We start from the raw sequence: 26239 nt of genomic DNA on the forward strand, positions 1-26239 counted from the left end.
CCGCCCACGTGACGCGGGCGCGGGGCCGGAGCGGGCCCGGAGCGGGCCCGGAGCGGGCCCGGAGCGGCGGCGGCGGCGGCTGCGTCCCGCCGGCGGTGAGTGAGGGCGGGCCCGGCACCGGCACCGCGGCCTCGGGCCGCCCCTCCGCTCCCTCCGGCGGAGCTGCCTGCCCGGGCCCCGCTCAGCCCTGGGCCCTGCTCGGCCCCTGTCCCAGAGACAGCGGTGAGCGGGCCTCCGTGCAGCGGGACATCGCGCGGCCGGAGCTCAGCCCCGGCCCGGGAGGTGCAGCCCCGGCCCGGGAGGTGCAGCCCGGCCCGGTGTTCGTGCCCAGGGCTCCCGGGCCGCGTCAGAGCGAGTGTGGCGGGCTGGTTTTGTTGCCCGCAGCTGGATTTCCTTCAGCCCTTCCCAATGGAGCGGTGTGGTGCGAGGAGAGAGAGCCGCGATGGAGCTGGAGGGATAGCGAGGAACTTCCAGTGCTGGAGGGAAGACTGGTACAAGGCTTGACTTCTTTCTTTCTCTCCTTTTTCTCTCTAATGATTGCAGCGAGCGCTCGCAGCACGGCCCTTTGTCATTTCCCGGGAAAACTCCAAAAGCAAAGCCCTTGTTCCGCTGCCAGCATCCTCCGTTACCCGCGGTGAAACCCAGAGTGCAGCCCCACAGACCTTTCCTAATGCGATGGGGACGATGCCGTGAGGCCTGGTAAGGCTCGGCCATAGCCATGACAGAGCCCCACAGGGTGTCGTTCACCACTCTGCACGGGCCCCTGAGCAGCAGCTTCCTCAAGAGGTCTCGGAAGGACGAGGCAGAGCAGCCCCCGGAGGCGGAGCCGGCGGCCACGGCCGTGCGCATCACTCTGACCCTCTTCGAGCCCGACCACAAACGCTGCCCCGAGTTCTTCTACCCCGATCTCCTCAAGAGCTGTCGGGGGAAAGTAAAAGGGAGTTCTTCAGGTGACAAGGTGAGTGTCCCTGGGGGATCTGTGCTGGAGCTGAAGGTCTCAAGGGCTGTCTCAGCATGGCTGTTGTGAGAGCTGGGTCTGTGTTTGCTGTGAGGGGGGAGGAGGGTGGGTGAACATCCTGCAGGCAGGAGAACTGACCCACAGGCTGGGGTGCTTGTTGTCAGGCCATGCTGGGGCACTCCTTTGCAATGCTGGAATTTGGTGTTGGGAGGGTGTTGTGCTGTGGCAGCTCTGGGATGTGATGTTCGTTCAGTAGATCTAAAGTGAGTTTTGGTACCTGGGCAGCTGGCAGTGATAAGGAGCTGTTTTCCAAAGTGCACCAAAGCAGACATGAATGAAAACTCCTGTAGCATCTAAAGTTTGAGTTAGGAGTGTTTGTCTATGAAAACAAACTTACTGGATTCTGTTCCTTTTACTGTTTGCCTTCAGGACTGTTAGCAGTCAGGTGATGTTTTATGCCATTTAATTTTTGGGGGTTTTTTTGAGGGTTGTGAGAAGCACAGGCGGGTACAAAACAAGCTGGGAGAGCACCCAAACCACAGGGACACTCTCAGAATCCCAGCAGAGTTTGGCTTGGAAAGGGTCTTAAAGCTCATCCCATCCCACCCCTGCCATGGCAGGGACACCTCCCATTATCTCAGGCTGCTCCAAGCCCTGCCCAGCCTGGCCTTGGGCACTGCCAGGGATGCAGGGGCAGCCCCAGCTGCTCTGGGCACCTGTGCCAGGGCCTGCCCACCCTCACAGGGAACAATTCCCAATTCCCAATATCCCATCCAGCCCTGCCCTCTGGCAGTGGGAGCCATTCCCTGTGTCCTGTCCCTCCATGCCTTGTCCCCAGTCCCTCTGCAGCTCTCCTGGAGCCCCTTCAGGCCCTGCAAGGGGCTCTGAGGTGTCCCTGGAGCCTTCTCCTCTCCAGGTGAGCACCCCCAGCTCTCCCAGCCTGGCTCCAGAGCAGAGGAGCTCCAGTCCTTGGGCTCCCCTGGACTCTCTCCAGCAGCTCCAGGTCCTGCTGCTGTTGGCCCAGGGCTGGGGCAGCTCTGCAGGTGGGGTCTCACCTGAGTGGGGCAGAGGGGCAGAATCCCCCCCACTGCTGCCCCTACCAGGGCTCAGCCCAGCCCAGGGGGGTTTCTGGGTGCTCACAGCCAGGGCAGGTCCAGCTGTCACCCACCAACAGCCCAAATCCTTCCCCCAGGGCTGCTCTGAATCCCTCCCTCTCCCAGCCTGGACTGATCCCACAGGTTCCAGGTGCAGCTCCAGCATTTGGCTTGGTGGAACCTCGTGGAGTTCCATGGTCCCAGCTCTCCAGCCTTGCCAGGTCCCTCTGGATGCCCTCCCATCCCTCAGGTGTGTCAGCCACCCCACACTGCTGGGTGGCATCCCCAGACATGCTGAGAGTGCCCTGATCCCACTGTCCCTGTCACTGATGAAGATGTTGATCAGCACTGTCCTAAAGGTGGATTTAGCTGAGCTTCTGCCCAGCTGCTCCAGTCAGGATGGGTTTAATTCCTGCAGTTTTGGTGGCACTGTGACAAGATTGGCTGTCATTGTTTTACCCCTTTTGTTTCTGCAGAAGAAAGACCCAGCTGATCCCTTCAATGATGAGGAAAAGGAAAGGCATAAAGTGGAGGCTCTTGCTAGGAAGTTTGAAGAAAAATATGTAAGTGTTTTTTCTTTAAATTATGTTGTTCTCTGGGCTGGACAGTGCTGTTCAGGTCTCAGGCAGTGCTTTCAATGCTCACTGGCTCTCAAGTTCCTGTTCTCCCTCAGTCCTTTATCCTGGCTGCCCTGTGCTGGTTTTTATGTTCTTTTTCTGTCTCAGGGCTGCAAAAATAGTTCAGATTCATTCTTAAATCAGATGAGTCTGATTAAAGCAAATTACATGAACTAAAGTGAGCAGCAAATCACTTACTGTGATTGATAAAATTGAGTTTTCCTTAAGCAAAAATGAATTCCTAGGCCTTGTTGCTGTGGCAGGATGGAATGTTCCGAGTCTCTGAGCATGGGGCTGTGATGAGGACACTGCCCTCAGGACACTGCTGCATGGATCTCTCCTACCTGTTCCTTGCTCTTCTTCCTTTTGCATTATTTCTGTGGCTGGCACTAAAATCACACTGTGGTTTTTATACCCTTTGGCACTCTGGGGTAGCAAGTTGTGTGTTGTTTTGTGGCACAGATTTGGCCCATGGGTCACCCTGGCACACTGTGTGTGTGTGTGATGTCTGCAGCACTGAGTCTGTACCTGCTGGAGCACTTAGGGAAGAGCAAGCCCTATGGAAGAGAGCCCTGGCAGGAGTGTTGAAGGGATGCAGCCCAGTTCAGTGTGGAGTCTGGCTGGCAGTTTTTCATTTGCCTGCACTGTTTTGTTTCTATGACAAGGCTTCAAAGTGGATTTACCACACCCTGGGAGCACAGTGCGATGAGAGCCAGCCCTGCTTTGGTTCTGCTGTAGCTTTTGTGTCCTGGAGCCAGTGCTGCTGTCCTGTGTCAGGGTATCCCTGTGGTGCTGGGATGGAAAAGTGATCCCAGTGTCCATGTTTCTTGTTCAGGGTGGCAAGAGGCGCAGGAAGGACCGGATCCAGGATTTGATTGATATGGGCTATGGCTATGATGAGTCCGACTCCTTCATCGACAACTCGGAAGCTGTGAGTGCCTAAAGGTGGCTGAGGGGAGGCTGAACCTGCTCTGGGACTGAGCCACGAGGCTGCCAGGGCCAGGGAGTGAGAGCTCTGGGGCAGCTGCATGGCAGGAGATGCTGGTGGGCATTCCAGTGTGTTCCTGGGGGAGCACAACCTCCTCGTGATCAGGGACAGGACTTGAGGACATGGCTGGAGCTGAGTCAGGGAGCTTTAGGTGGGATATCAGGAAAAGGTTCTTCCCCTTTCAAGGAACAGCTTTCTCAGAGCCACAGCACCAAGCCTGTGTGAGCTCCAGAGCATTTGGACAATGCTCTCAGGGATGCACAGCTGGGGTTGTTGGGGTGTCTGTGCAGGGCCAGGAGCTGGACTCAATCTGATGGGTCCCTTCCAGCTCAGCATGTTTTGTGATTCCATGAATCCCACTGCATCCTCCAAGCAGCTGAGCTGTGGAATGAAGTAACCAGGTCCCAGTGCCAATGAAGTGTTCTCTGTTATTTGCAGTATGATGAGCTGGTTCCTGCCTCTCTCACCACCAAGTATGGAGGGTTCTACATCAACTCAGGAACGCTGCAGTTCCGGCAGGCCTCTGAGTCTGAGGATGACTATGTCAAAGAGAAGAAGAAGAAGTGTCCCAAGGTCAGGAAGGCAGCTTTCTCAATGATTCCCTCTGTTACAGCTCGGAGCTTGCTGCATGAAAGTGTGTTAACATCCAGTGTGGGAGAGATTTGTGACGTGGTGTGGACAGAATAGGGATAGGTACTTAAAATCCCATTGTATCCTAAAATTTCTGAGTAAAATGAAGCATGTCTGGCATGGATAAGACTCTGGTGGGGTTACCTGGTTCCCAGAGCAGAGGTGGCAGCAGCTCCCTGTCACCCTGGAAGTCACAGCATTATGGGGATGCTGTCAAATGCTAAGGCAACATGTGCCAGAACCATGGTGAGGGTTGTAGGGGGGTTGGGTTAATGATCCTGTGTTTTCACATGCCTGGGAGAGGTCCCAAAGTGGCTCTGGGAGTGCTGGTAATGTTGTGGGAAACTCTTTGATTGTGACTCGTTCTTAACCCTCTGCAGAAGCGGAAGTTGAAAGATGGGGGTGAAAAAATAAAGAAGAAGAAGAAGGATGATTCTTATGACAAGGAAAAGAAATCAAAGAAGTCCAAGTTTCCAAAAGCTGGGTAAGGAGGCAATTCTTGCTGCTCAGCACCTCGTTTCAGGGTTCCAGGGGGCTGCAGTAGGAACACGTTGCAGTGTGGGGTGGCTTCAATGCACATTGCAAACACCAGCAGGAAAACCCCTGTTGTTTCCCAAGGTGGAAAGAGGGAAGGAGCACAGCTCCAGAGCAGCAGTGTGTGAGCAGAGAGAGGCACAGCTGGCTGCAGGAGTGGTGTTTTTGGAGCTCTGTTTAATGGGAACAAGTCTGGAAAGGAGAGAGAAAAATGACAACTGTTGGGATGAAGCTGTGGGAGGAAAGGCAGGTGGGAAGGGCTCGGGGCTGCCAGGGAGGGAGAGGTTACAAGGCAGGCTGTGTTACTGCTCTCTCTGGGCAGTCCTTTGTACTCCTGTCCAAAGTATTTCTTGGATGAGTGCTCAGCTCTTTTATAGCTTTTGGGCTGTAAAATGGAATGATTTTTCTTTTTGTTCTGAGTCATCTTGTGCTGTAGCTCTGTCCATGCTTTGGTCTGCCTGGCCTGTCTCTTTCAGTATCTATATCTGTTGCTTTTCATTAATTTCTTGTATTTTCCTCCTCAGTTTTTTCCTTCTTCCTTTAACTATTCTTTGTAATTTATTTTTTCCTGCATGGATCTGCTTTTGGGCAGCAGCAGACCACGTGTCAGTGTGTGATTCCTTCAAAGTGAGCAAGGAAAGGAATTTGCTCTCCTGGTTTTAACACAGCAGAAAACTTCACACTAACTCTGTCCTGCCTCAGTTCCTCTGTACTAATTGTGCATTTCCCAACCTTCCTCGCTGGAATAACAATAATTTCATGTAGCTAAATGAAAGCAGAGCTTTGTGGAGGTGGTTTAGGCCCCAGCACCTCTCTGCAGTGAGTCAGTACAGCCTTCTCTGAGCTGAGGTGAATAGCCAGAAAGAACCCTGAGACTTTTAGAAGCTGTAAAATACTTTTTCTGCTGTAATCTGTTAAGGAGCTAAGACTTTCCAGGGAGTTGTGCCTGAAGTGAACTGGGGGACAAGGGACCCTGTCTGCTCCTTGACCTTGTATTCAGTTCCCTTTCCCCCTCTACCCTTTGTTTGCAGCTTCACAGCATTAAATGCAAGTAAGGAGAAGAAGAAGAAGAAATACTCTGGAGCTCTCAGTGTCAAGGAGATGCTGAAGAAGTTCCAGAAGGAGAAGGATGCTCAGAAGAAAAAAGACGAAGAGCAGAAAGCGGCGGCCCCTTCCCCAGCAGACCCTGCAGCCCCAAGGGAGGCAGAGGCCATGGCTGACCCTCTGCTGTCCCTCTTTGGCCACGCCAGTGACAGTGACCTGCTCCAGGCAGCCTCAGCCATGGAGTCCCTGAGCGAGCTGGACCTGGAGCGGCTCCTCAGCGAGTCCCCCGAGGGCAGCCCCTGCCCTGAGCTGGAGGATGGCAGCGACCCTGCCTTGGAGCAGGAGTTCAAGCAGCCACCATCCCTCCCAGAGGGGCTGCCAGCCCCCCTGGAGAAAAGGATCAAGGAACTGGCTCAGGTACAGCAGCTCCTGAGGGCCCTGGGGCTGGCAGGGGCACAGCTCTGCAGGGAGTGTGACAGGAAGGGATGTGTGTGTGTGACAGGAAGGGATGTATGTGTGTGTGTGTGTGTGTGACAGGAGTGTCTGTGACAGGAGGGCACAGCTCTGCAGGGAGTGTGACAGGAAGGGATGTGTGTGTGTGACAGGAGCGTGTGTGTGTGTGTGACAGGAGCGTGTGTGTGTGTGTGACAGGAGCGTGTGTGTGTGTGACAGGAGCGCATGTGTGTGTGACAGGAGGGTGTGTGTGTGTGTGACAGGAGGGCGTGTGTGTGTGACAGGAAGGGATGTATGTGTGTGTGTGTGTGTGTGTGTGTGACAGGAGTGTCTGTGACAGGAGGGCACAGATCTGCAGGGAGTGTGACAGGAAGGGATGTGTGTGTGACAGGAGCGGTTATGTGTGTATGACAGGAGTGTGTGTGTGTGTGACAGGAGTGTGTGTGTTTGTGTGTGTGTGACAGGAGCGGTTATGTGTGTATGACAGGAGTGTGTGTGTGTGTGTGTGACAGGAGGGTGTGTGTGTGTGTGTGACAGGAGCGTGTGTGTGTGTGACAGGAGGGTGTGTGTGAGTGTGTGACAGGAGGGTGTGTGTGAGTGTGTGACAGGAGGGTGTGTGTGTGTGACAGGAGGGTGTGTGTGTGTGTGAGACAGGAGTGTGTGTGACAGGAGCGGGTGTGTGACAGGAGTGTGTGTGTGTGTGAGACAGGAGTGTGTGTGTGTGTGACAGGAGGGCACAGCTCTGCTGGCTCTGTGTGTGTGACAGTGGCAGGAAGGGCACAGCTCTGTGTGTGTGACAGTGACAGGAGGGCACAGCTCTGTCTGTGTGACAGTGGCAGGAGGGCACAGCTCTGTGTGTGTGACAGTGGCAGGAGGGCACAGCTCTGTCTGTGTGACAGTGGCAGGAGGGCACAGCTCTGTCTGTGTGACAGTGGCAGGAGGGCACAGCTCTGCTGGGAGTGTGTGGCAGCACCCAGGGACAGAGCACATTCCATGGGGGAGTTTCTCAGATCCACTGGGATCACACCTTTGTGTCACTCAGTTTCCTCTAAGTGATTTTCTTGATGTCAAGTGATGTCCAAGTGCTGGATCCTGTCAGGTACTGAATGTGACACTTGAGGTCACATCTGACCAGGATTCCTTCTTTACCCTCTTGGAAAGGTATGGACCTGGTGCAAGCAGTAATTTCCAAAGTCAGTTTGACATGAATGGACTGAAATGTGAATTACTGACCCTGGAGGGCTGGTTTGGGCTGGGATAGAGGTAATTTTCTCCAGAGTGGCTGTTTGGGGGCAGGTTTGAATTGTGTTGTGAAGAGAGCTGATAACCCAGGAATGTTTTGTTACTGAGCAGGGAGTGCTCACCCAGCGCCAAGGCCTTTGCTGCTCCCACCCCACACTGCCAGTGAGGGTCCTGGGGGGCAGGAGGAGCTGGGAGGGGACAGCCAGGACAGCTGATCCCAACAGAGATATCCCAGACAGGGGGATCATGATCAGCATATAAAACTGGGGGAGGAGGACGAGGGGGATGTTTGGAGTGATGGCATTTGTTTTCCCACATGATACATGTGATGGATGGAGCCCTGCTGTCCTGGGCATGGTTCAACACCTGCCTGTCCATGGGAAGTGGGGAAAGAATTCCTTGTTTTCTTTGCTTGTATGGCTTTTGCTTTCCCTGTTACACTGCCTTGCTCAGCCCATGGGTTTTCTCACTTTTACCTTTGTGATTTCCTGCCCCATCCCACCTGGATGAGGAATCAGCAGCTGTGTGGGGCTGAGTTGCAGGCTGGGGTTAAACCATGACAAGGACAAATTCCATCATAATATTTTTAATGTGCTGTGCTGGTCAGGACACTGAAGGGGTGCACATTGTTGTGTGTGTAAAATAATGCAGCTGGAAAGCATTGCCACAGTTCTGCACTGGGAGAAGGCCTGGAAAGCCCTGTAGATGGGGCTTGAGGATTGCTAGAACCATTTCCATGTCACAGGCAGATCCTTTGCTGAAGCTTGGGTACCACTGGAGCTGCACCAATTTGGCAATTTGAGTCCTTCAGCCATTTTTAACATCTGGTTGTTGGGGTCCCATTTAGGGAGTAATGGATTCTTTGCTTCTTTTCTGCCAAGGTCAGGATTAAATCACCAGACAGTATTTCTTGTCAGACTCAGTTGTTTATTAGTTCTTATCTATGTTACAATCTCACAAGCTGTGAGTTCTACAGTGCTTTGCTCTAACAAGGTAGAAAATGGCTATGTATCTCTCTCTACAGGGCCTTTTAAGGCTAAACTATCCAATTAAGAAATGACACCCAAATTATTTTTACTTTTAACCCAATAACCAACCACCCATGCCTGCAATGTGGACTTTGTATCCAATTACACAAAACCACCCAAACCCATGGAGAAGAGGGTGAACAAGAAGGAGCAGCCTCTGCCCTAAAACCTCCATCTTGCTTTATATCTATTGCTATATTCTAAACCCTTAAACTCTGAGTTTCCCACCCTGTGATGTTACACACTTCTGTTCAAACTCCACCCCCACAATCCCAGTTCTGTCATTCCAGTTTGGAAGCTTCTCCACAGCCTCAGGTCAGTGCAATGTTCTCCTGGGGGTCAGTGCCTGGCAGCACAGAAAGTCTGAAATTCTCAGCAGCCAGGGTTCCAACAAGGGAGTGAAATATATTAATGTCTAGAAGGATGACCTTATGTCTTTTCACCTGTAGCTCCTCCCACAGCTGGGCTCCTGTGGGACTCGCCCATCCTCTCCATAGTGTGGTGTGCTTTGGGAAGCTCCAGCCTGTTTTGGAGAAGGAAAGTACAGGGTGCTGGTCAGGGATCCCTTCCTGGCCTGTCACAGTGTGCTTCCAGCCTTGTGGTGTGAGGGCTGTCACCATCAGCCTATCAACAAGTGCTGGGAGGTTGTGTTCCTGCTGCTGGTGTGGTTTTAAACCCTGATTTTAAGTCATAAACGTGCCCTTGGAGCTCTGTGGTGGTTCTGCCTCCTGGGGCACTCCAGTTCAGAGCACCTCTTGCTGAAGTGAGGGATGCTGAGTAACTGCTGTCACTGAAGATAAGCTGCTCTGTTCTGCTGAGTTGTGCACTGGGGGTGAGCAGATGGGAGGGGAGGAGGAACTGAAGCAAGTATTGCCACAGCTGATAAAAATAATGGGCTCTTGGTGGATGTTTCTGCTTCAGAAAGCACCAAAACAGCTGTTTGAGACTCTATCTGAGTTAAAGGAGAATATTTTGGAAGTGCCATGTTATCAGGTTAATAGTTATGGTGTTGTGAAACAGTTTAATAGCAGGGTCCCCACTGATTTCCTGCTTAGATTTTCCTGCTGCTGTGTCTCTTGTTGCTGGATCGTGGATGTTAAGAAAAGAAAGAAACTGAAACCTGTGGGTGAGTTAGGGCTGTGGGACATGAGCTCAGGTGGCACTGAAGAGGTGCTGGACCTCTGCCTGAGAGCCAAGTCTCTTCATCCCAGAGGTGGGAGCATCTCCTGAGCCTCCAGGCATTTCCTCTTCTGCTTGAACTGCTTTGACTTTAACCATCTCCTTCCTGAGTAATTTTCCTGTTGAGGATTCTCCTTAGCATTGAGTCTTCTCCTTTGACATCACCTGCTGCTGGCAGGGAGGAATGTTCACCCTCTGGGCATAAATTAATTGCTTGCCTGCCTCAACTTTGGAATGGTAAATCATGAGATTTCAAAATCCTCTCCTGGTCTGCTCCCCTGTGCAAGGAATCACTAACTCATGGTGGTGCCTTGTGCCAAATCCCAGTTTTGTTTATATCTCCACTCAGAAAAAACTGAAAGCTCTTGGCAATTTGTAACTATCTCATTCATCTCTTGGAATAATTTTCCTGCTGGACATATTTTTCATGGGTGTGATGTTTCTGGGCAGCACTTTGTGAGCTGCAGTCATAGCTCTGGAAGCTTCCTGAACTGGACTTTTTTTTTGTTTCCATGGTGTTGACTGGGAGTAACACATCCCCTGTGGCTGTGACTCTTCTCTGTTGGTGTCTTGGCTTAGTTTCCAGATGGATCTAGAAAACCTGGTGATAAATCTCCTCAACCTTCCTTAGATGTGATAAGTTTGAGCTTTCCTGGTCCAGGGACAAGTTCTGAGCTCATATTCCTCCATCTACTGAGAAGTTAAAACCATGCCCTGAAGCTGTTGTTGTCCCCATGGCAAGTTTGCCAGAGAAGTCACCTCCTTTTTCCCAGGAAACACTCCAGAGTGGTGACTCCAGTGCCCCTGGAGAGGAGAATCCAGGCTGGGAAGGTCACCAGGCAGGGACCTGACCTGGGGAGGTTCACACTTCTGCTGTGACAGAGTTTGTGTTTTATTACACAAACACAAATAATAAAACTGTGCCTTGTTTTGCAGTAGTTCTGGGGTGGTTTTGAAGACACCTGGCTGCTTTTGCCAGCTGTGAAGTGCTGATGATTTGTGTTATTTCCTGACTTCCAGGCTGCCAGAGCTGCTGAGGGAGAAGGCAAGCAGAGATTCTTCACTCAGGACATCAACAACATCATACTGGAGTAAGTGCTGCCAGCAGAGAGGTGTGGGAAAGGAGAGCATTAGGCAGAGCATTTTTGGTAAATTCAGGAGCAGGTTCAGCAGGAATTGTGGGGTCGTCCTTGTACAGGTCTTTCAGGCAGAACATGCCCAGAATAACATGAAAGTCTCCTATAAATGGCTTTCAGTTGAAATATGATGAGCTAGGAGAGTGTTGGAGGGAATGTATCCAGGCCTCCTGTTCTCAAGATGCTGCCTGATATTTATGTGCCTAAATTTGGCCACTTGACCTGTGAGTTTAGCTTGATGCAAGTAAATCTCTCCCTGTGAGGGATGTCAGGTATGTTTTTGCTACTTAACTTGCATGCTATGTAGAATTGTTTATAACTGGGATAAGGGTGCTGGGTTCAACTGGTTCTCTGGGAAAAGTGGAGGAATTCCATTCCTGCTCTGTGTTTTGAGGCCCCAAATTACAGAGTGCCAGTGTTGCTCAGGCAGCTGCAGATAATGGCTTCATTCTTCTGCCAGAGCCTGGAGAGGACTGATGAATGCACAGGGTTTTGTGATCAGTGCAATAATACTGACACCCAGGCTTTAATTTCATTAAGGTTTATCCAGGCACTTGCAGGGAACTGCCAAGGGGAGTTTGGGACTCTGTTTCCCTCTCATTTCCAGGGCTGATTACCACCTTCCAGCATTCCAGTGCTGGCTGCACGAACAGTCCTTGTCTGGTGGCAAACTGATCACTTCAGCCTCACTCAGAGGAGATTTAGACAGATTTGTACAATTTTGCTGCACAATTTGGATCAGGGCAACCCCAGAGATGAACATAGATTGAGAGAAGAATTTGGGCTGTTGGTGGGTGAGAGGCTGGAGATGCTCCCCCCTCTGTGCACCCAGAACCCCCTGGGCTGAAACTCCCCCAGCATGGCCAGCAGGGAAGGGGGGGATTCTGCCCCCTCAGGTGAGACCCCACCTGCAGAGCTGCCCCAGCTCTGAGACCAACAGCAGCAGGACCTGGAGCAGCTGGAGAGAGTCCAGGGGAGCCCATGGAGATGCCCCAAGGGCTGGAGCCCCTCTGGAGCCAGGCTGGGAGAGCTGGGGGTGCTCACCTGGAGAGGAGAAGGCTCCAGGGACACCTCAGAGCCCCTTGCAGGGCCTGAAGGGGCTCCAGGAGAGCTGGAGAGGGACTGGGGACAAGGGATGGAGGGACAGGACACAGGGAATGGCTCCCAGTGCCAGAGGGCAGGGCTGGATGGGATATTGGGAATTAGGAATTGTTCCCTGGGAGGGTGGGCAGGCCCTGGCACAGGGTGCCCAGAGCAGCTGGGGCTGCCCCTGGATCCCTGGCAGTGCCCAAGGCCAGGCTGGGCAGGGCTTGGAGCAGCCTGAGATAATGGGAGGTGTCCCTGCCATGGCAGGGGTGGAATAAAATGAGCTTTAAGGTCCCTTCCAATTCAAAGCATTCTGTGACTTTAATGATGGTGATGATTAATGATTTGGCATTTTTTACACTTTCTGACACTGAGAAGTGGCTTTAAAAGCCAGGCTCCTAATTTCTGTTTAATTGTGTAGATGGGTTTGGCACATGCTGATCTCTCTCATCTATTCACTTGGAAGTTGAAACCCAAGGGATAAAGTTTGATTTTGTGTTGTCCTGAATTCCACTGCCACAGCACCTGACATAACCAGTGTGCACTTCTCATTTCATTGCCTGACCCTCCTGCCTGCAGCTGCCAGGGAGAGCAGATGAGACTGCAGACTGCCACTTGTTCCTTCTCCAGCTACTCCCAGAGCAGATTCAAAGCACAGCTTGGGATAAAACCTATTGATCCTAGAATCCAGAGAACCTTCAGGCAGTTTACCTTGTCCTTCATCCCTCTGTCCTGTCCCAGCCTCCTGCTGAGAGCAGATTTGCCCCTGAGCAGGCAGCACAGGCTGGATAGCTCAGTCTTTTATGGGGACAGACTGTCCAAGACCCAAGCAGCTCTCAGCTGCTGGCTACCTTTAGCAAGCAGAAGGGATATCAGCTGTTTAGTGATTATCAGCTCTTGGTGAGTTCCAGAGAGAGAGAGAGAAGGCTGCTCTGGGGTTCCACAGGGATGTCTTTACTGGGGGCCTGTGATGGGTTCCAGCTCTTCTTACCAGAATGGGCTAAACCAGCCCATTATACAGGGTATAGGGGGATCAGAAATTGTCCAATAGCAGGGGTTAAGGGAAAGTGACCTATGGGGTTACAGAAAGATAAGCTGGGGTCTGAAAGGTGGAAGAGAGGGGTTTCTTTGCTATTTCACCAGGACATGGCATTTCCTATCTTTAAGCCTCTGCTCTCCACGGAGCCCTGGCAAGCACATGGCCTGCTACACTGTCCCTGCCTCCCAGTCCCCTCAGGGTGGCCCTGGTGGCTCAGGGCTGGCTGGCAGTCCTGCTAAGGCTGTGTTTGTCCCCAGCATCGAGCTGCAGACGCGGGAGCTCAGCAGCCAGGTGCGCTCGGGGGTCTACGCCCACCTGGCCGCCTTCTTCCCCTGCAGCAAGGACACGCTCCTGAAGAGAGCCCGCAGGCTCTACCTCTACGAGCAGGTGAGGAGCAGGCCACCAGGCCTGGGGGGTGCTGGCCCTGCTGAGCACAGTGTGGCTGTTGCTGTCCCCAAACCCTGTGTCCTCTGTGGGGCACTGGCCCGGCACGGTGGCTGGGTGGGGGCTGGAGCTGGCTGGATTTTGGTGTCCCAGCCATGGGAACATGTTGGGGTGTTCTGTGTGGCAGCAGCTCTCTTGCCACAGAGAGAAACACACAGGAGTCTCTGTGGCTGAGATGACCCCGTGGTGTTAGAAAGTCTCTTTTTCCCAGCCCCGAGATTGAAGAAGGAGTCAGGATTCTTTGGCTCTGGTTGTCAAGGTTGTTTAATCTCTGTTATCTATCATTCTATCTAACATTCTTTTATTTGTTGTTGTTATCTATCTATTTATTTGTTGTTCTATTTATTTGTTATCTATCTAACCTTCTTTTCCTGACCTGCTGAGGTCTAGCAGGTCGGTTGGTGTCATACTGACTGCCCTCTTGGCAGTGTTATCCTTTTATACTAAAAACTACCTGTACATTATTTGCAATCATTTTCCAATACCTATCACCTATGTTAGACAGTGTGTTTCTACTCTAAACCAATCCAAAAGTTCCACCATCACCCAGAAGCTGGAGGCTAAGAAGAAGAAAGAAGAACGGCAAGGCACGCCCAAATCCCTCCATCTTGGCTTCTGAACCCCCATTCTAAAAACTTCAACATTTTACTTTTTCACCCTGTGACAAACTAACTATCATTCTACTTAAACTCTTGTGGCTTGTGAATCTTCACATAAAGCTGGTAATTTTCTCCATGGGTTAAAATCCAAGGCACAGGTGTCTTTTGCTTCGTGCCAAGGTCTCTGAGCCCCCTGGCAGGGGCTCGAGCCATCCAGGGCAGCCAGAGGGATGTCCTGGGTTCTGACACTTTCCCAGGCATTGTTCTGGGAAAAATCTGTGAGAAGATCAGGGAAAAGAATGAGAACCAATTCTTAACTTGCTGCACCTGCTATTGTGAACATGTGGAATGTGTAATGGAGATTTGTTTACCAAAGGGTGATTTGTTAATTAACTAACAGTGACAATGTTTTAATTAAAGAACTAATCAATTCCACCTGTAGTGACCTAAGGTATAAAAGTATAGGTTTCTTAATACAGATTATTGCTCAGCCTTCTGTAAATACATGGGAACTGTGTAAGTTATCAGCCAGTGCAGGCTGTTGTGCTGACAGCTCTGTGCTCGCTGCAGGGTGGGCGCCTGAAGGAGCCTCTGCAGAAGCTGAAGGAAGCCATTGGAAGGGCCATGCCAGAGCAGGTGGCCAAGTACCAGGAGGAATGCCAAGCCCATACTCAGGCCAAGTTTGCCAAGTAAGCTCCTCATTTGCTCATTCCCCCTCTGTGGCTTTTCCCAGCAGGCTCCCTGTGGCCTGGAGGCTGCTCACCCGAAGTTTGCCACCTCTTTTTGTTCCGTGGGTTACATTTGCTGATGGGCATTGATTGGCCTGACTGAGCTGTGTGTGGCCATGCCAGCTACAGCAGCACTGATGGGACCAGAGCTTGGCTGAAGGGTTTTGCATGTGCAGGCATGTCCTTAGGAACATGGCAGCCTGGGAACAGTCAGGCTGGATTAGTGCTGTCATCTCTATTACAAAATATTGGGAGATTTCTTAACCTTCAGCCCATAGCTCAGCTTGCACCCTGAGCCAGAGGTTGCTGATACTGAGACCTCTGTCCAGTGCTGTTCAGAGATTCTTAATCTGCAGTATTAAATAGATTAAGTATCTACTTGAACCTGCAGGACGATCACTTCCACCTTTTCTGTCTCCATTTTAGGATGCTGGAAGAGGAAAAAGACAAAGAACAGCGAGTTTGTTCTGATGATGATGAGGATGAAGAAAAGGGAGGGAAGCGTGTCGCGGGCCCGCGGAAGAAATTCCAGTGGAATGATGAAATCAGGTTTGAATAACTCAGATATTAAGCAAATTCATGAACTGTCTTACTCTTTGCAGTTGGCAGTGAAGCATTTTGGTGTCTGTGTTTTGTTTACAAAGCAGTGCTGATCACCTGTAGGAGCAGTCAGCTTGGAGGTTCGTGGCACGTGGTGTTGGTTGTGGAAACCATTTCTGCATTTATTGCATCTCACCCTGAAGCTGATTTCAGGCCCAGGCTAACCCTGAGAGAAGTGCTGAGAGTCCAAAAGAGAGAGTCAGATCTTTGGGAGCAGAAGGCATTCAGCTGAATTGCTGAATCCTACACCCAGACTCTTGACATGCCCAGGTTCTGGTTCTGGAAGCAGTTGAAGCTGTTGGGTTCTGCTGCCCCTGGCACTTGGGGCTGACAGAGAAGGGAGTGCTGAGAACAGGGGAGAGTACCAAAGGGTAAAAGGAAAATCAGTCCTGCTGTCTTTTTCTTCCTGTTCTGGAACAAATCAGTTTGTGCTGCTGATCCATGTAGGACATAGCCAGCTGTGCTTCCTGCCCTCTCCTTGCAGAGAGGTTCAGTTCTGTGGTTGTTACTGGTGCCTGTGGCTCTGGCACTGGTTTGCTGCCTCAGCTGGTTCAGGAGATCACACTGGGAAGGGGTGACAAGACTTTTCTCCCTGGTGCATCCATGTGTGTGCACGCAGAGCAAGGACTGGGCCTTTCCCTTCTCCTTTCCTGAGGAGGCAGTGCAGGGTTGTGTTAGCAAGAGCCAGATGTGTCTTGGTGTATTTATCCAGCCTGGATAAAGAGAATGATCTCCAAGTGGGAAAGGTCAATCTGCATAACTGTATGTGAAATCTTCCTGTTCCTCAGGGAGCTGCTTTGCCACTTGGTGAAGATTAAATTGGATGGTTATGACCTTGACAAGAATAAGGCTCAGTCTCTAGAGGATTATGTGAAGACCTTCCTAGAAGGAGAGGTGAAGCCCCTTTGGCCAAAAGGCTGGATGCAGGCCAGGTGAGCAAGAACCAAGGATTCCTTGTCCCAAGGGACCTGGGAAGGTCATTGGTCCTACCCTTGCTCAGGGAATGGCTGGCTTCAGACTTAGATCAGAGTGCTCAGGGCTTTGGCATGTGGAATTTTGGAAATTCCCAAGGATGGAGATTACCACAGCATCTCTGGGCTCCTGTTCTGGTACTTGATCACTCTTCATGAGATCTTTTCTCCTTATTTCCTATAAGAATTCCCCTTGCTGCACTGAACTGAATATTCCCCGCTTTTGTTTTTAACTGTGCACCTTTGAGAAAGGTCTGGCTCCATCCTGTTCCTGTCCCCACCACTCTTTAGGTAGTGGAAAACTGCCATTAGACTCCTCCTGGGGCTTCTCCTGGGGCTTCTCTTTTTCCAGGCTGAGCAAAACCAGTTCCCTCCACCTCTCCTTGGCTGCTGTGTGTCCCTGTTCCTTGGGATGTCTCCAGTTTGTTGGCATCTCTCTTGGATAGTGGGGCCCCTGAAGCTGGATCTGTGTCCAGATGTGTCCTCCCAGGTGCTGATCAGGGCATGGTTTGCTCTCAGCAGGACACCTCTGCAGCAGTGGCTTCCCTTCCCTTGCCCCCCAGGAGCCCCAGGTCCTTTCCTGCAGGGCTGCTGCCCAGGGTTGTTCCATCCCAGCTGCAGGACTTGGTGCTGGATTTCACTGAGCTTCACAAGGTTTGTGTTGGTGCCTTTCTCCAGCCTGGGAAGGGCCCTGTGAATGGCAGCCCTGCCCTCCACCATGTTCTCCCCCCTGCCTCTGTCCCTTTTCACCTCCCAAATGCCTGAGTGCAGCCAGGACTGTGAATGGCAGTGCTGAGCAGCCTTGGTGCCATGGTGATGTCACACAGGTGCCACTGGCACTGAACTGGCACTGAGGCCAGGCCCATGGGCCAGTCTATGCTTTCTTGGCTCTGTATTACAAAAGATCCACTTGTAATCACAAAGGATACATTTTCCAGACACTTTGGGATATCTTCTCTGGAGTATTCCCAAAAGAAGGCAAAGTAGGAAAGTTGTAGGGGCTTATTGGAGTCAGTAGAATCTGGTGTGGTTGCTGTACCCTCACTGCTGTTTCCAGCTCTTTCCCACTCTCCATCATCCCTGCCCTCGAGCTGGCAGTGGCAGAGCCACACAAATGGCACAGTCCCTCTGCTGGGACTGTCATCACCTTCTGGCCTGCTTTGTTTTGCTCAGTATTTTCAAAGCAAGGACAACTCTGCAGTCTTACTTTGGAATCTTTAAGGTTCCTTCCAGCCCAAGCTGTTCCATGTTCTGTCTCTTTGCATTTCACCAGCTGGGCAGTGCTGACTTCTCTGCTGAGTTCTCTGCTGTGTTTGCTTTCTGGGTGTTGGGGGGTAAAGGAAGATGTAGATAGCAGCTCCTAAGAGCAGTAAGTATGAGTGGCACATCAGAGATGCACTTGGAGAAGCCCATGAAGGCTGTTTGGTGCAGTTGCATGTGCACAGGAAGCTCAGAGCTCAGCATGGTTGTAGTGTGGTGCTGCAGGAGCTGAAAGATGGCATTAGGAGATGTAGGAAGATTCCTGCTTAGTTAATGAAGATATACCCAGCCTGAGGGTCTCAGCTTGCCAAGTTGTAAAAACTTTTCTTTGAATAAAAGGAAATTAAAATCTTTAACTCCAAGTTTGCTGGTGAAACTGTTGTTGGGCATTCAGGTGTTCACAACAACTCAGTGTAGGAGGCACTTCCAGTGGAATTGAGTACAGTAAGTAATACCTCAGTAAGAGTGGATTTCCTGGTTGCTTTCCAGTGGCTCAAGGACAGTGGTTTCTCCTGCTGGGACTTGGAGTTGGACTTGATCTTTCTGGGTCCCATCCAACTCAAGATATTCTCTGACTTGGTGGTTTAAAGACAGAGGGTAGTGTGACAGCCATGGGAAGGGATTGGTGGCTCTAGGAAAACTGTAATAATTTTATGGATAAGTCAGCTTGATTCACTGTCATCATGGTCTCAGAAGTTCATCTGTGAGAGGAACTTGAAGGTGGACAGAGCAGCGATTTCATGGATGAGTTAGAGAGGCCCTGCCATGAGTCTGTTTCCTCCATGAGCACTAAGAGATGATTAACAGAATATTAGATTTACATAAGCTTGCTTTTTAAGAGAAAAAATAAGACAAAAGTCTGTTAATACCAGCCAGGAATCACATTCCATGTGCCAGTACTGAAGGAATAAACATTCCTGTAGCTCCTCCCTGACATGTAGGAGGGCAGCTGGTTTGGGTCAGAGCGTGTTTGTGGGGGGAGACTCTGCTTTACCCTCAGTAGTGCAGGCTTTGGATGAAGCTCAGTCTATTGGCTGTGCTCAGTCAGTCCTTCCAGAAAGGGTTGTGATGTACAGAGTCACCTCAGCTCCAGGCTGGGGACACAAAGGCAGCACAGACCCTTCTCTCCTTCATTGCTGGCTGAGAGGCACGGGAAGGGAACTTTCTCCCTGAAGAGCTCTTGGATGATCTCTGGCAGCAGGAAGGCCCTGAGTGATGATCCTGCCCCTCCAGTGGGCTTTTTAAGCTGGCAGAGCTTTTTCCTTAGGCATTGTCCAACCACTGCCTCAATGGCCTTTGCAGTGCCTACGAGCATTGCTCCCCAGAGAGAGAACTGTGTGGGGCAGCTCAGGATGATCTTCTGGCAAAGGGCTGAATATTTGTTTGCTCTCTGTGGTTTCAGTTTCACCAAGTCCCCTGCTGTGCTGTGCAGCTCTGTCTCCAGTGATCCCAGCTGCTCTACTGGGTCTTGCTGGATATCACTTCTCATTGCTCTCTTCCCTTCTTAGGACACTGTTTAAGGAGAGCAGGCGTGTACACGGACACCTCACATCAGTCCTGTGAGTATCACAGCCTTCCTCTGGAGTGAAAAGTGCTCATCTCCATTCCCTGGGGCCTGGGGGGATCCTGCAGGAACACCTGAGCTTGCTTGGCTCCCCCCTCATAGATCAGTGCTGCTTCCTTTGGGGAGGCCTAGGGAGAGCAGCTGCTTGTATGTGACATCTCCCAACACTTTCCTCAGGTGCTTTAGCCTTCAGCAAGCTCAAAAAGAACAACTTTAAAGCCAGGTTGCCTCTGGTTCAACAGCCTGGAGTGAGGCCTGTGTGCTGGCCTGGGAGGCTCAGGGAGGTCAGGTGGAGTGTGATTTCTGCAGCCTGTTCAGTTGGTGCTTGCTGGGTTCTGGATTCCCTCTTTCTTGTTGCCTGGTTCAAGGAGGGGCACCATGAGCTCAGACTGGTGAAGGTGGGTGCAGCAGGCTCACCAAGAGCCATCAGAATCCAGCTGGGCAGGGGCTTTAATCCAAAGGGTCTCATGGATCTTGCTGGTGGTTGATAACAGATGAGGACATGGACTTAGGCTGGTGTCAGTTTGGCAGACAGTCCTGTTCTTGGAATTGGTGAGTGAGGGGAAGTGGAATAGGGTGTAGAGTCATCCTTCCCTCAGCCACACACCCAGCAGCTCAGGGATGTCTTGTACCAGAGGTTGCATCTGACCAGATCTATTCTCTGGGAGTTTGGCAGATGCTTTTGCATCTTTTGCTTCTTCTGGGAAGCCAAAAGAAGGGTGTAACTTCTGCAGAACAGTCTCTGTGCCAGTTTCTCTCTGGGCCTCGCTGTAGGAGGGCAGCAGCAGTGGGGTCCTGCAGCTGGTGCAGATGTGTGTGTGGGTGTTTCACTGCTCTGCTGCCATTCCAAGACTCTGCTCCACTCCCTGATCAGCTCCCTGGTGGGAGTTGGGGTTTCCAAGAGCAGCAACCAAATGTCATGTGGTTTTGAATCCTAGCAACCTGAGATGCTGCCTCTGTTGCCTGCAAAGACTCAGTGGATCATCACCAGCAGGGCCCAGGTGTGCTCCCTGGCTGGCTCCTTCCTTGGGGCAGTCACTCAGCCATGTTTCTCTTGTCTTCCTCCAAACAGGGCGAAGAAGAAAGTTATAGCCCCTACCAAGGTGAAAGTGAAGGTGAGTTCTGTTTTCTGGTTCTCAAGGTTGGTATGTGCCAAATGTCAAATGACTGCCACCCTGAACCCTGTGTTTGAGCTTTGTATCAGCTACTGTGAAATGGCTCTGCTCAGTATTTGGCTTGGAAAAAACAACTGGAGCAGCAGCTAAAATTGATGGCAGTGGCAGCTGGGAGGGAAGTGGGGGCTCATGGGCACAGAATATGTGTGTCCTGCTTTTTATCCCCAGATTGTGAACCTTCCCTCGCCTTCTCAGCAGTAAACCCTGTCTCTCTTCTGACTGTGCCTTCTCCTGTGATGTTGTTCCAGGACTCTTCCTGCAAGCCAGACAAGAAGCTGTCGGTGTCTGTCCCTTCCCTGCACTCGAGCAGCACCTTGGCCATGTCCTCAGAGCCCCAGGGAGGAGCCCTGGGCATCAGTGCCCAAACCAGGGAGCTCTTGTCCCTTGGGACAGCCCAAGCTGCCAGCAGCACTGCCACTCCTGCCATCTTCAAGGATGATTCCTTGGATGAGGACTTGATTCACAACCCCACCTCCTCCCTGGAAGCTGTGTCCAAGGAACTGGCTGTGCTGAACAGCAGGGCAGCAGGGAGCCCTGACTTTACTCTTCCTGCAGCTCCAAAAGCTCCACCAGAGAAGATCCCAGCTCTTGCATCCTCAGAGGAGAAGAGGACATTTCCAAAGCCCAACCCTTCCCCTACATCATCCTCTGGTTCCCTCCAGTCTCCTCTAAACTTCCTTGCTGAGCAGGCCCTGGCGTTGGGCCAGTCTTCTCAAGACAAGAAGACAGAGAACTCTAATTACAAAGAGCATTCCTGCCAAGCCTCCCCCAGCAAAATCCTTCCTGATGCCCACCAGGCTAAACAGAAGCACCACAGCCTGGTCAGGCCAGGCCACGGGCCCCCGGCCTCGGCGCCGGTGCCGGGCGCTCAGGTGAAGGTGTTCCACCCTGGTGCTCAGCTCCAGAAAACCTTCACCTCCCCAGCTCCCTTTGTCAAACTGCAGAATCCCAAATCCTCCACCCCCCTGCCCCAGCGCTCCCTCCTCCAGCAGGTCAAGTCATCAACCAAAGCTCAGAGCTTCCATTCCTCCACGACCCCAGGCAGCACCCAGAACTCCAGCAGCTCCCACAAGAGCCAAGGCTTGTCCTCATCCTCTCTCAGCTACGCCGGGAAGCACTCGAGTGGCTCTGGCTCTTCAGGACAATCTTACAAATCCCCTTTTGTCGCTGGCTCCCTCTCCAAGCACGGGGCTTCTTCCAGCAGCTCCTCTGGAGCTCCTGCCAACCAGGGCAGCTCCTCTGGGACTTTGCTCCCCGGCGTCGCGGCCCCGTCCCCAGGCTCGGCCTCCGGCCGCCCGGCCTCCAGCTCCTCAGTGAAGAAACCTCCCGTGGCCCAGAAGCTGACCCTGGTGGCACCTCCTGGAGGCTCCAACGGAGATTCCAGTGGGGGCACCCAGGGCGTGGCCAAGTTGCTGACCTCGTCCCTAAAGCCAGCTGTGGTCAGCAGCACCGCAGCCTCTACCTCTGTGCCGGTAAGGGGGCCCTGCTGGCAGCTCCTGCTCACAGCTGCCCTGAAGGGGGCACTTCAAAAGCAAAATCTGGAATGACTGTCTGGATTTCAGCTGCTTTAGACTAGAAAGTTGTGGCCTTTGCCCTGGGCTTGCCCTCCAGAATTCCAGTTTTCACTTTCAGCTTAAATAACCACTGAGCTGAATACTGTGCTGCCTTCCAAAGGGCAGTTATTGCCCAGGCTGTGTCATGGTCCTGCCCTGGCCCTGTGAGTTATGGGGACAGTAGGGCTCCCATTTGGATTAAGAGAAAGTGCAGTAAGGTAATTTATCACAAGAGATAAAGTTCATTGCATAAACTAAAAGTATAATGATGAATTTATTGTTTATTAGATCTACAAACTTAGCCTTCTTTAAATTATTCCAAGTCATTTTAGTATTATTGCCACTTTTGTCATGACTGGCCCATAGAATAAATAACCTGTGGTTATAGAACCATGGTTTCATTCAGGTTGGGAAAGCCCTCTAAGATCATTGAGTCCAACCACTCCCCCAGCACTGCCAAGGCCACCTCTAACCCATGTCCCCAGTGCCACATCCACAGAGCTTTTAAATCCTCCCAGATATGGTGATTCCATCCCTTCCTGGGCAGCTGTGCCAGTGCCTGACCATCCTTTCCATGGAGAAATTTCCCCAATATTTGTTAGGATAGAACATTTCAGGAAGGACTTCTGGGTTGTCAGTACAGACTTGTATTATTACAATATTGTATTACTTAATGGTATAAGGGGCTTCATTTTTATCTATAGCAAAAAAGTAACAGTTCCTAATGTTGTATTCATTTGTTGTTGGCTGCTTATGCCTGCCTTCCTTTGTGCCCCATGGAAAGAACTGGGAAATACAAGGAGTGTGTTTAAATGGAAAGCATGTACTGCTCAGTTGATACAGCTTGTCTGTTCCTGAGCTAGAGAGCTCCTCAGTGGTGCCTGTCTCCATGAGAGAGCTCCTCAATAACCTCCTGGGTGCCTTGGGTGTCAGACCTCAATGCCTGGAGTTGTCAGCAGTGTGTGCTGCCATAAGTGAGTAGGAAGCAAACCCCAGGAATTCACAGGCAGTGTGGAAACTTTGCCTAATGGAGGCACAATTCCAGAGCAAGGGAGTCACGGAGGCAAATCCAGTGTGGCCACCTTCAGAAGAGCTGGCTTGCCAATGTCCATCTGCAGATGGCCTCAAGTGTTGGCATCTCTTGGGCCCTGGCTGGGAGGGTGCTTTTTCCAAGGGGGAATTCTCGAGCATTCCATGTTTTGCAGATCTGTAAGTCTGAATGATGCTGTACCTTGATTCTCCCTCTCCTGACTGACCTTTTCCATTGCTTTGCAGAAAGGAACTAGTGGAGCTGTGCTGCTAACAAGCTCTTCCTCCTTAAGTGTACTGGCTCCATCCTACAAGTCCAACAACCCAAAGCTGCCAGCTGCCCTGAGCTCCACCCCGTTAGGTATTATCTCTCCTATTCATTCTTTCCCTCTCCATGTCATCTCCTTCAGTTCCGACTCCTCCCCAAAAGCAGGAGTTTCCAAGGATGCAATAGTTACAGGACCTGCTCCAGGAACTTTCCACCACGGCCTCGGGCACAGTGAGTATCCTGCTGGTCACCTGTGTGTCACCTGTGCCTGTGCTGTCACCTAGAACATCAGTGCTCTGCTGGGCTGCCCCATTGCACACCAGCCCATCTCTCTGGCTGTTGCTTTGTGCTGTGCTCCCTGCTTTTGTATCTCCAGCAGTTGCATTTGGAGAACGTCCCTAGAGCTCACCCAGAAGTGCCAATAACTGGAACCTGACCTCTGCTAACTGCTGCAGCTCCTCTGCTCATTTCTGTCTTGGATGTGTATTTGTTCCTTTTTCCCTGTCCTCTCTTTGTTTTTCTCTCTAGGTCTTCTGGCTGGTTTGCACTCCAGCCCCCACCACGCAGCGCCACTCCCACACTCTGCCCTGGCCACTCACTTACCACAGAGTTTGCCAGGTAACTTCTCAGATGCTCTTGTTTGTCTTCTGCCTCGTGAGTCTCCCTCTATCTCAGCAGATCCTTCCTTCAGGGCTGCAGCCAAAGGGGTTTCCATGTTTTCCAGCTCTGTGGTTGTCACTAAAGCCTCTCTGAGGTACAGAGTGAGGGGCTGGGGGAAACCTGCCCTGGTGGAAGGTGTCCCTGCCATGGCAGGGGGTGGAACAGGATGGGCTTTAAGGTCCCTGCCAACCCAAACCATTCCATGATTAGGAAGAAATTCTTGGCTGTGAGGGTGGGCAGCACAGGGTGCTCAGAGCAGCTGTGGCTGCTCCTGGATCCCTGGAAGTGTCCAAGGCCAGGTTGGACAGGACTTGGAGCAGCCTGGGATAGTGGAAGCTGTCCCTGCCCATGGCAGGGGTGGGACTGGATGGGCTTTAAGGTCCCTTCCAATCAAACCATTCTGGGATTTTGTGATTTCTGGAATGATGAGTCCTCAGTGCTTACAGCAAGTGTTGGTTCCTGCAGATACTCTGAATTATCCTGCCAGGATGAAAGCTGTGCCTGTTTGTGCACAGCCTGCCAGGACTGCCCTGGAATGAATATTCCAGCTCTGGGGAGTTCTGTTCCTGGTGGCCTACATAAAATGTGTCAGACCAGACTGTCTTGTGTCTGTGCACTGAGTTAATTGCCAGCATCTCCTTCACAACAAGTTTGTAGTGTAAATGCAGATTGCTCCACTTGCTGCTCACAACGTGAGGATTTGGCAGTTAAGCCTGTTCCTGCCCCAGTTTGATGCCTGCAGAAGTGATGCATAAAACAGGAGTTTTCCAAAGGAGAGAAGTAAGGAAAATTGAAATTCAGCACCAGCAGATCATTCTTACCTGCTCCAGGGAGCTGCTTATTCCCCTGATAACTCCTATTTCTGCTTTCTTAGGCGTGTTCTTTAGCACTTGGGTGCAGTTCAGTGCCATTATCTTAGTACCTGCTCCTGCTGGGATGGTCTTCCTGGGCTAAGTGAGCCTGATTTAGGAGTGCCAGCCTGGCCCTGTGGTGTGTGCATGGATAACCATGTAGCCTCCTGGAGGAGTCATGGAATAAAAGACCCCTGAGTGCTGAGCACGGTGCTTGTTGGCTGAAGAAGGAAGAGTGTGTTGTGCACTCAGGAAAATGCAAAGAGTTGGTTGGGTTTGCTTCCTTTGCTGAAGTTTGATGTGGGTTGTGCCATGCTGGTGTGGTAGAGCTGAAGAAGGTCCTGGCAGTGATCACTGGTGGGACAGACCCTTCCTTCCTGTTTGTAAATCACTTCTGGAATGAGATCAGAGATTGAACATGGCTTGTGGAGTATATTCCATGTCACTGAGGAGCAGCTCTTTGTCCCTTTAGTTGAGGGAGTTCAGAGTGATCACTGTTGTTCATAGGGCTTATAACAGAAGAATTTTTTGATGAATTCTTCAGCAGGATGCAGGGCCACAAGACAAAAGACCACTGGGAATAAGTGGAGGAAAATTGACCATGGATCCAGCTCAGCAAGGACCTCCTTTATCACTTGGTGTTTTCACTTAAAGATTGGGGATGGAGCCTGGTGCTGCCATCTCTTGGAACACTCCCAATTCTGGTGTTTTGGGGGAGAACACAGCAGATATTTAAGTGACTCCCATAACCTTAAAATGAATTCCTGTGTTTTGTGGCACCAGCTGTGTTTGGCTGTGCCAACACCTGCCCACAGCTGCATTGCTGTGTCTGAGCACTGGAGGTGCGTGGGAGGTTGCTGCAAGTGCAAGGGAATGTTGATGCCTTAAATAAAAGTGCTTTTATATCCATGTTGATCCAAGAGCCTCTGAGCAAAGAGCATCCAGTGCTTGCCTGTGTGTGGTCGGTGCTTCTGGTGCTGGTGGAGGTTCCTTGTGCTGGGAATGTGGAAATGGGATGTGCTGGGCTGAGCTCTTGCATGCAAAGGAGCTGTTCTTGGCCTGGAGGAGAAGCTGCTGCTGCACTGCTGGTGCCACTGCTGCTTAGCTGCACGTCTCAGTGCTCCCATTTGTCCATCACAGTCTGAAGTGGTTTTGATTGCTCCTGGAAAACTTTTGCTTCCTTAAACTTCCTTTTTCTCTCTTCAGTGCATTTTCTCTTGTCCTCCACATCCATTCCTTTCTGTTCCATCAGTGGTGAGATTCCTATGGATCCTGTTGCTATCAGTGGGCACCTAAAGCCTTCATTTAAAAAGCACCTAATTAAATAATTAAAAAAAAAAATCAATAAAGCACCTAAAGCCCTACCTGAAAGGGGTTTCTAGGTGAGGGGTTGGCCTCTTCTCCCACACAACCAGTGACAGGACAAGAGGAGACAGGGGGAAGTTTAGGTTGGACATCAGGAGGAGTTTCTATTTGGAAATGGTGGTCAGGCATTGGCAGGGGCTGTCC

The 26239-nt window shown here is 51.4% G+C and overlaps 1 protein-coding gene across 6 annotated transcripts in view; it reads left to right on the top strand.

Moving 5' to 3' along the window:
* Window positions 1-127: 127 nt before the first annotated feature.
* The window catches only part of UBN1 (ubinuclein 1), a 35988-nt gene continuing 9876 nt past the window's right edge, over window positions 128-26239 (top strand). For 2 of the 6 annotated variants that reach the window (XM_036392184.1, XM_036392182.1), the window contains exons 1-16: window positions 128-958; window positions 2529-2615; window positions 3505-3600; window positions 4096-4230; window positions 4668-4771; window positions 5853-6282; window positions 10788-10858; window positions 13286-13415; window positions 14642-14760; window positions 15226-15348; window positions 16188-16331; window positions 19139-19189; window positions 20267-20309; window positions 20618-21841; window positions 23198-23450; window positions 23748-23837. In XM_036392184.1, the coding sequence (XP_036248077.1) occupies window positions 719-958; window positions 2529-2615; window positions 3505-3600; window positions 4096-4230; window positions 4668-4771; window positions 5853-6282; window positions 10788-10858; window positions 13286-13415; window positions 14642-14760; window positions 15226-15348; window positions 16188-16331; window positions 19139-19189; window positions 20267-20309; window positions 20618-21841; window positions 23198-23450; window positions 23748-23837 (3340 nt within the window). In that variant the 5' untranslated portion in view covers window positions 128-718. The remainder of the gene's footprint in view (window positions 959-2528; window positions 2616-3504; window positions 3601-4095; window positions 4231-4667; window positions 4772-5852; window positions 6283-10787; window positions 10859-13285; window positions 13416-14641; window positions 14761-15225; window positions 15349-16187; window positions 16332-19138; window positions 19190-20266; window positions 20310-20617; window positions 21842-23197; window positions 23451-23747; window positions 23838-26239) is intronic. The other 4 variants (XM_036392186.1, XM_036392185.1, XM_036392187.1 and 1 more) reach the window with 4 other exon arrangements.

Source organism: Molothrus ater, chromosome 16, assembly GCF_012460135.2.
Source record: "Molothrus ater isolate BHLD 08-10-18 breed brown headed cowbird chromosome 16, BPBGC_Mater_1.1, whole genome shotgun sequence".
NCBI classification, from domain to species: domain Eukaryota; kingdom Metazoa; phylum Chordata; class Aves; order Passeriformes; family Icteridae; genus Molothrus; species Molothrus ater.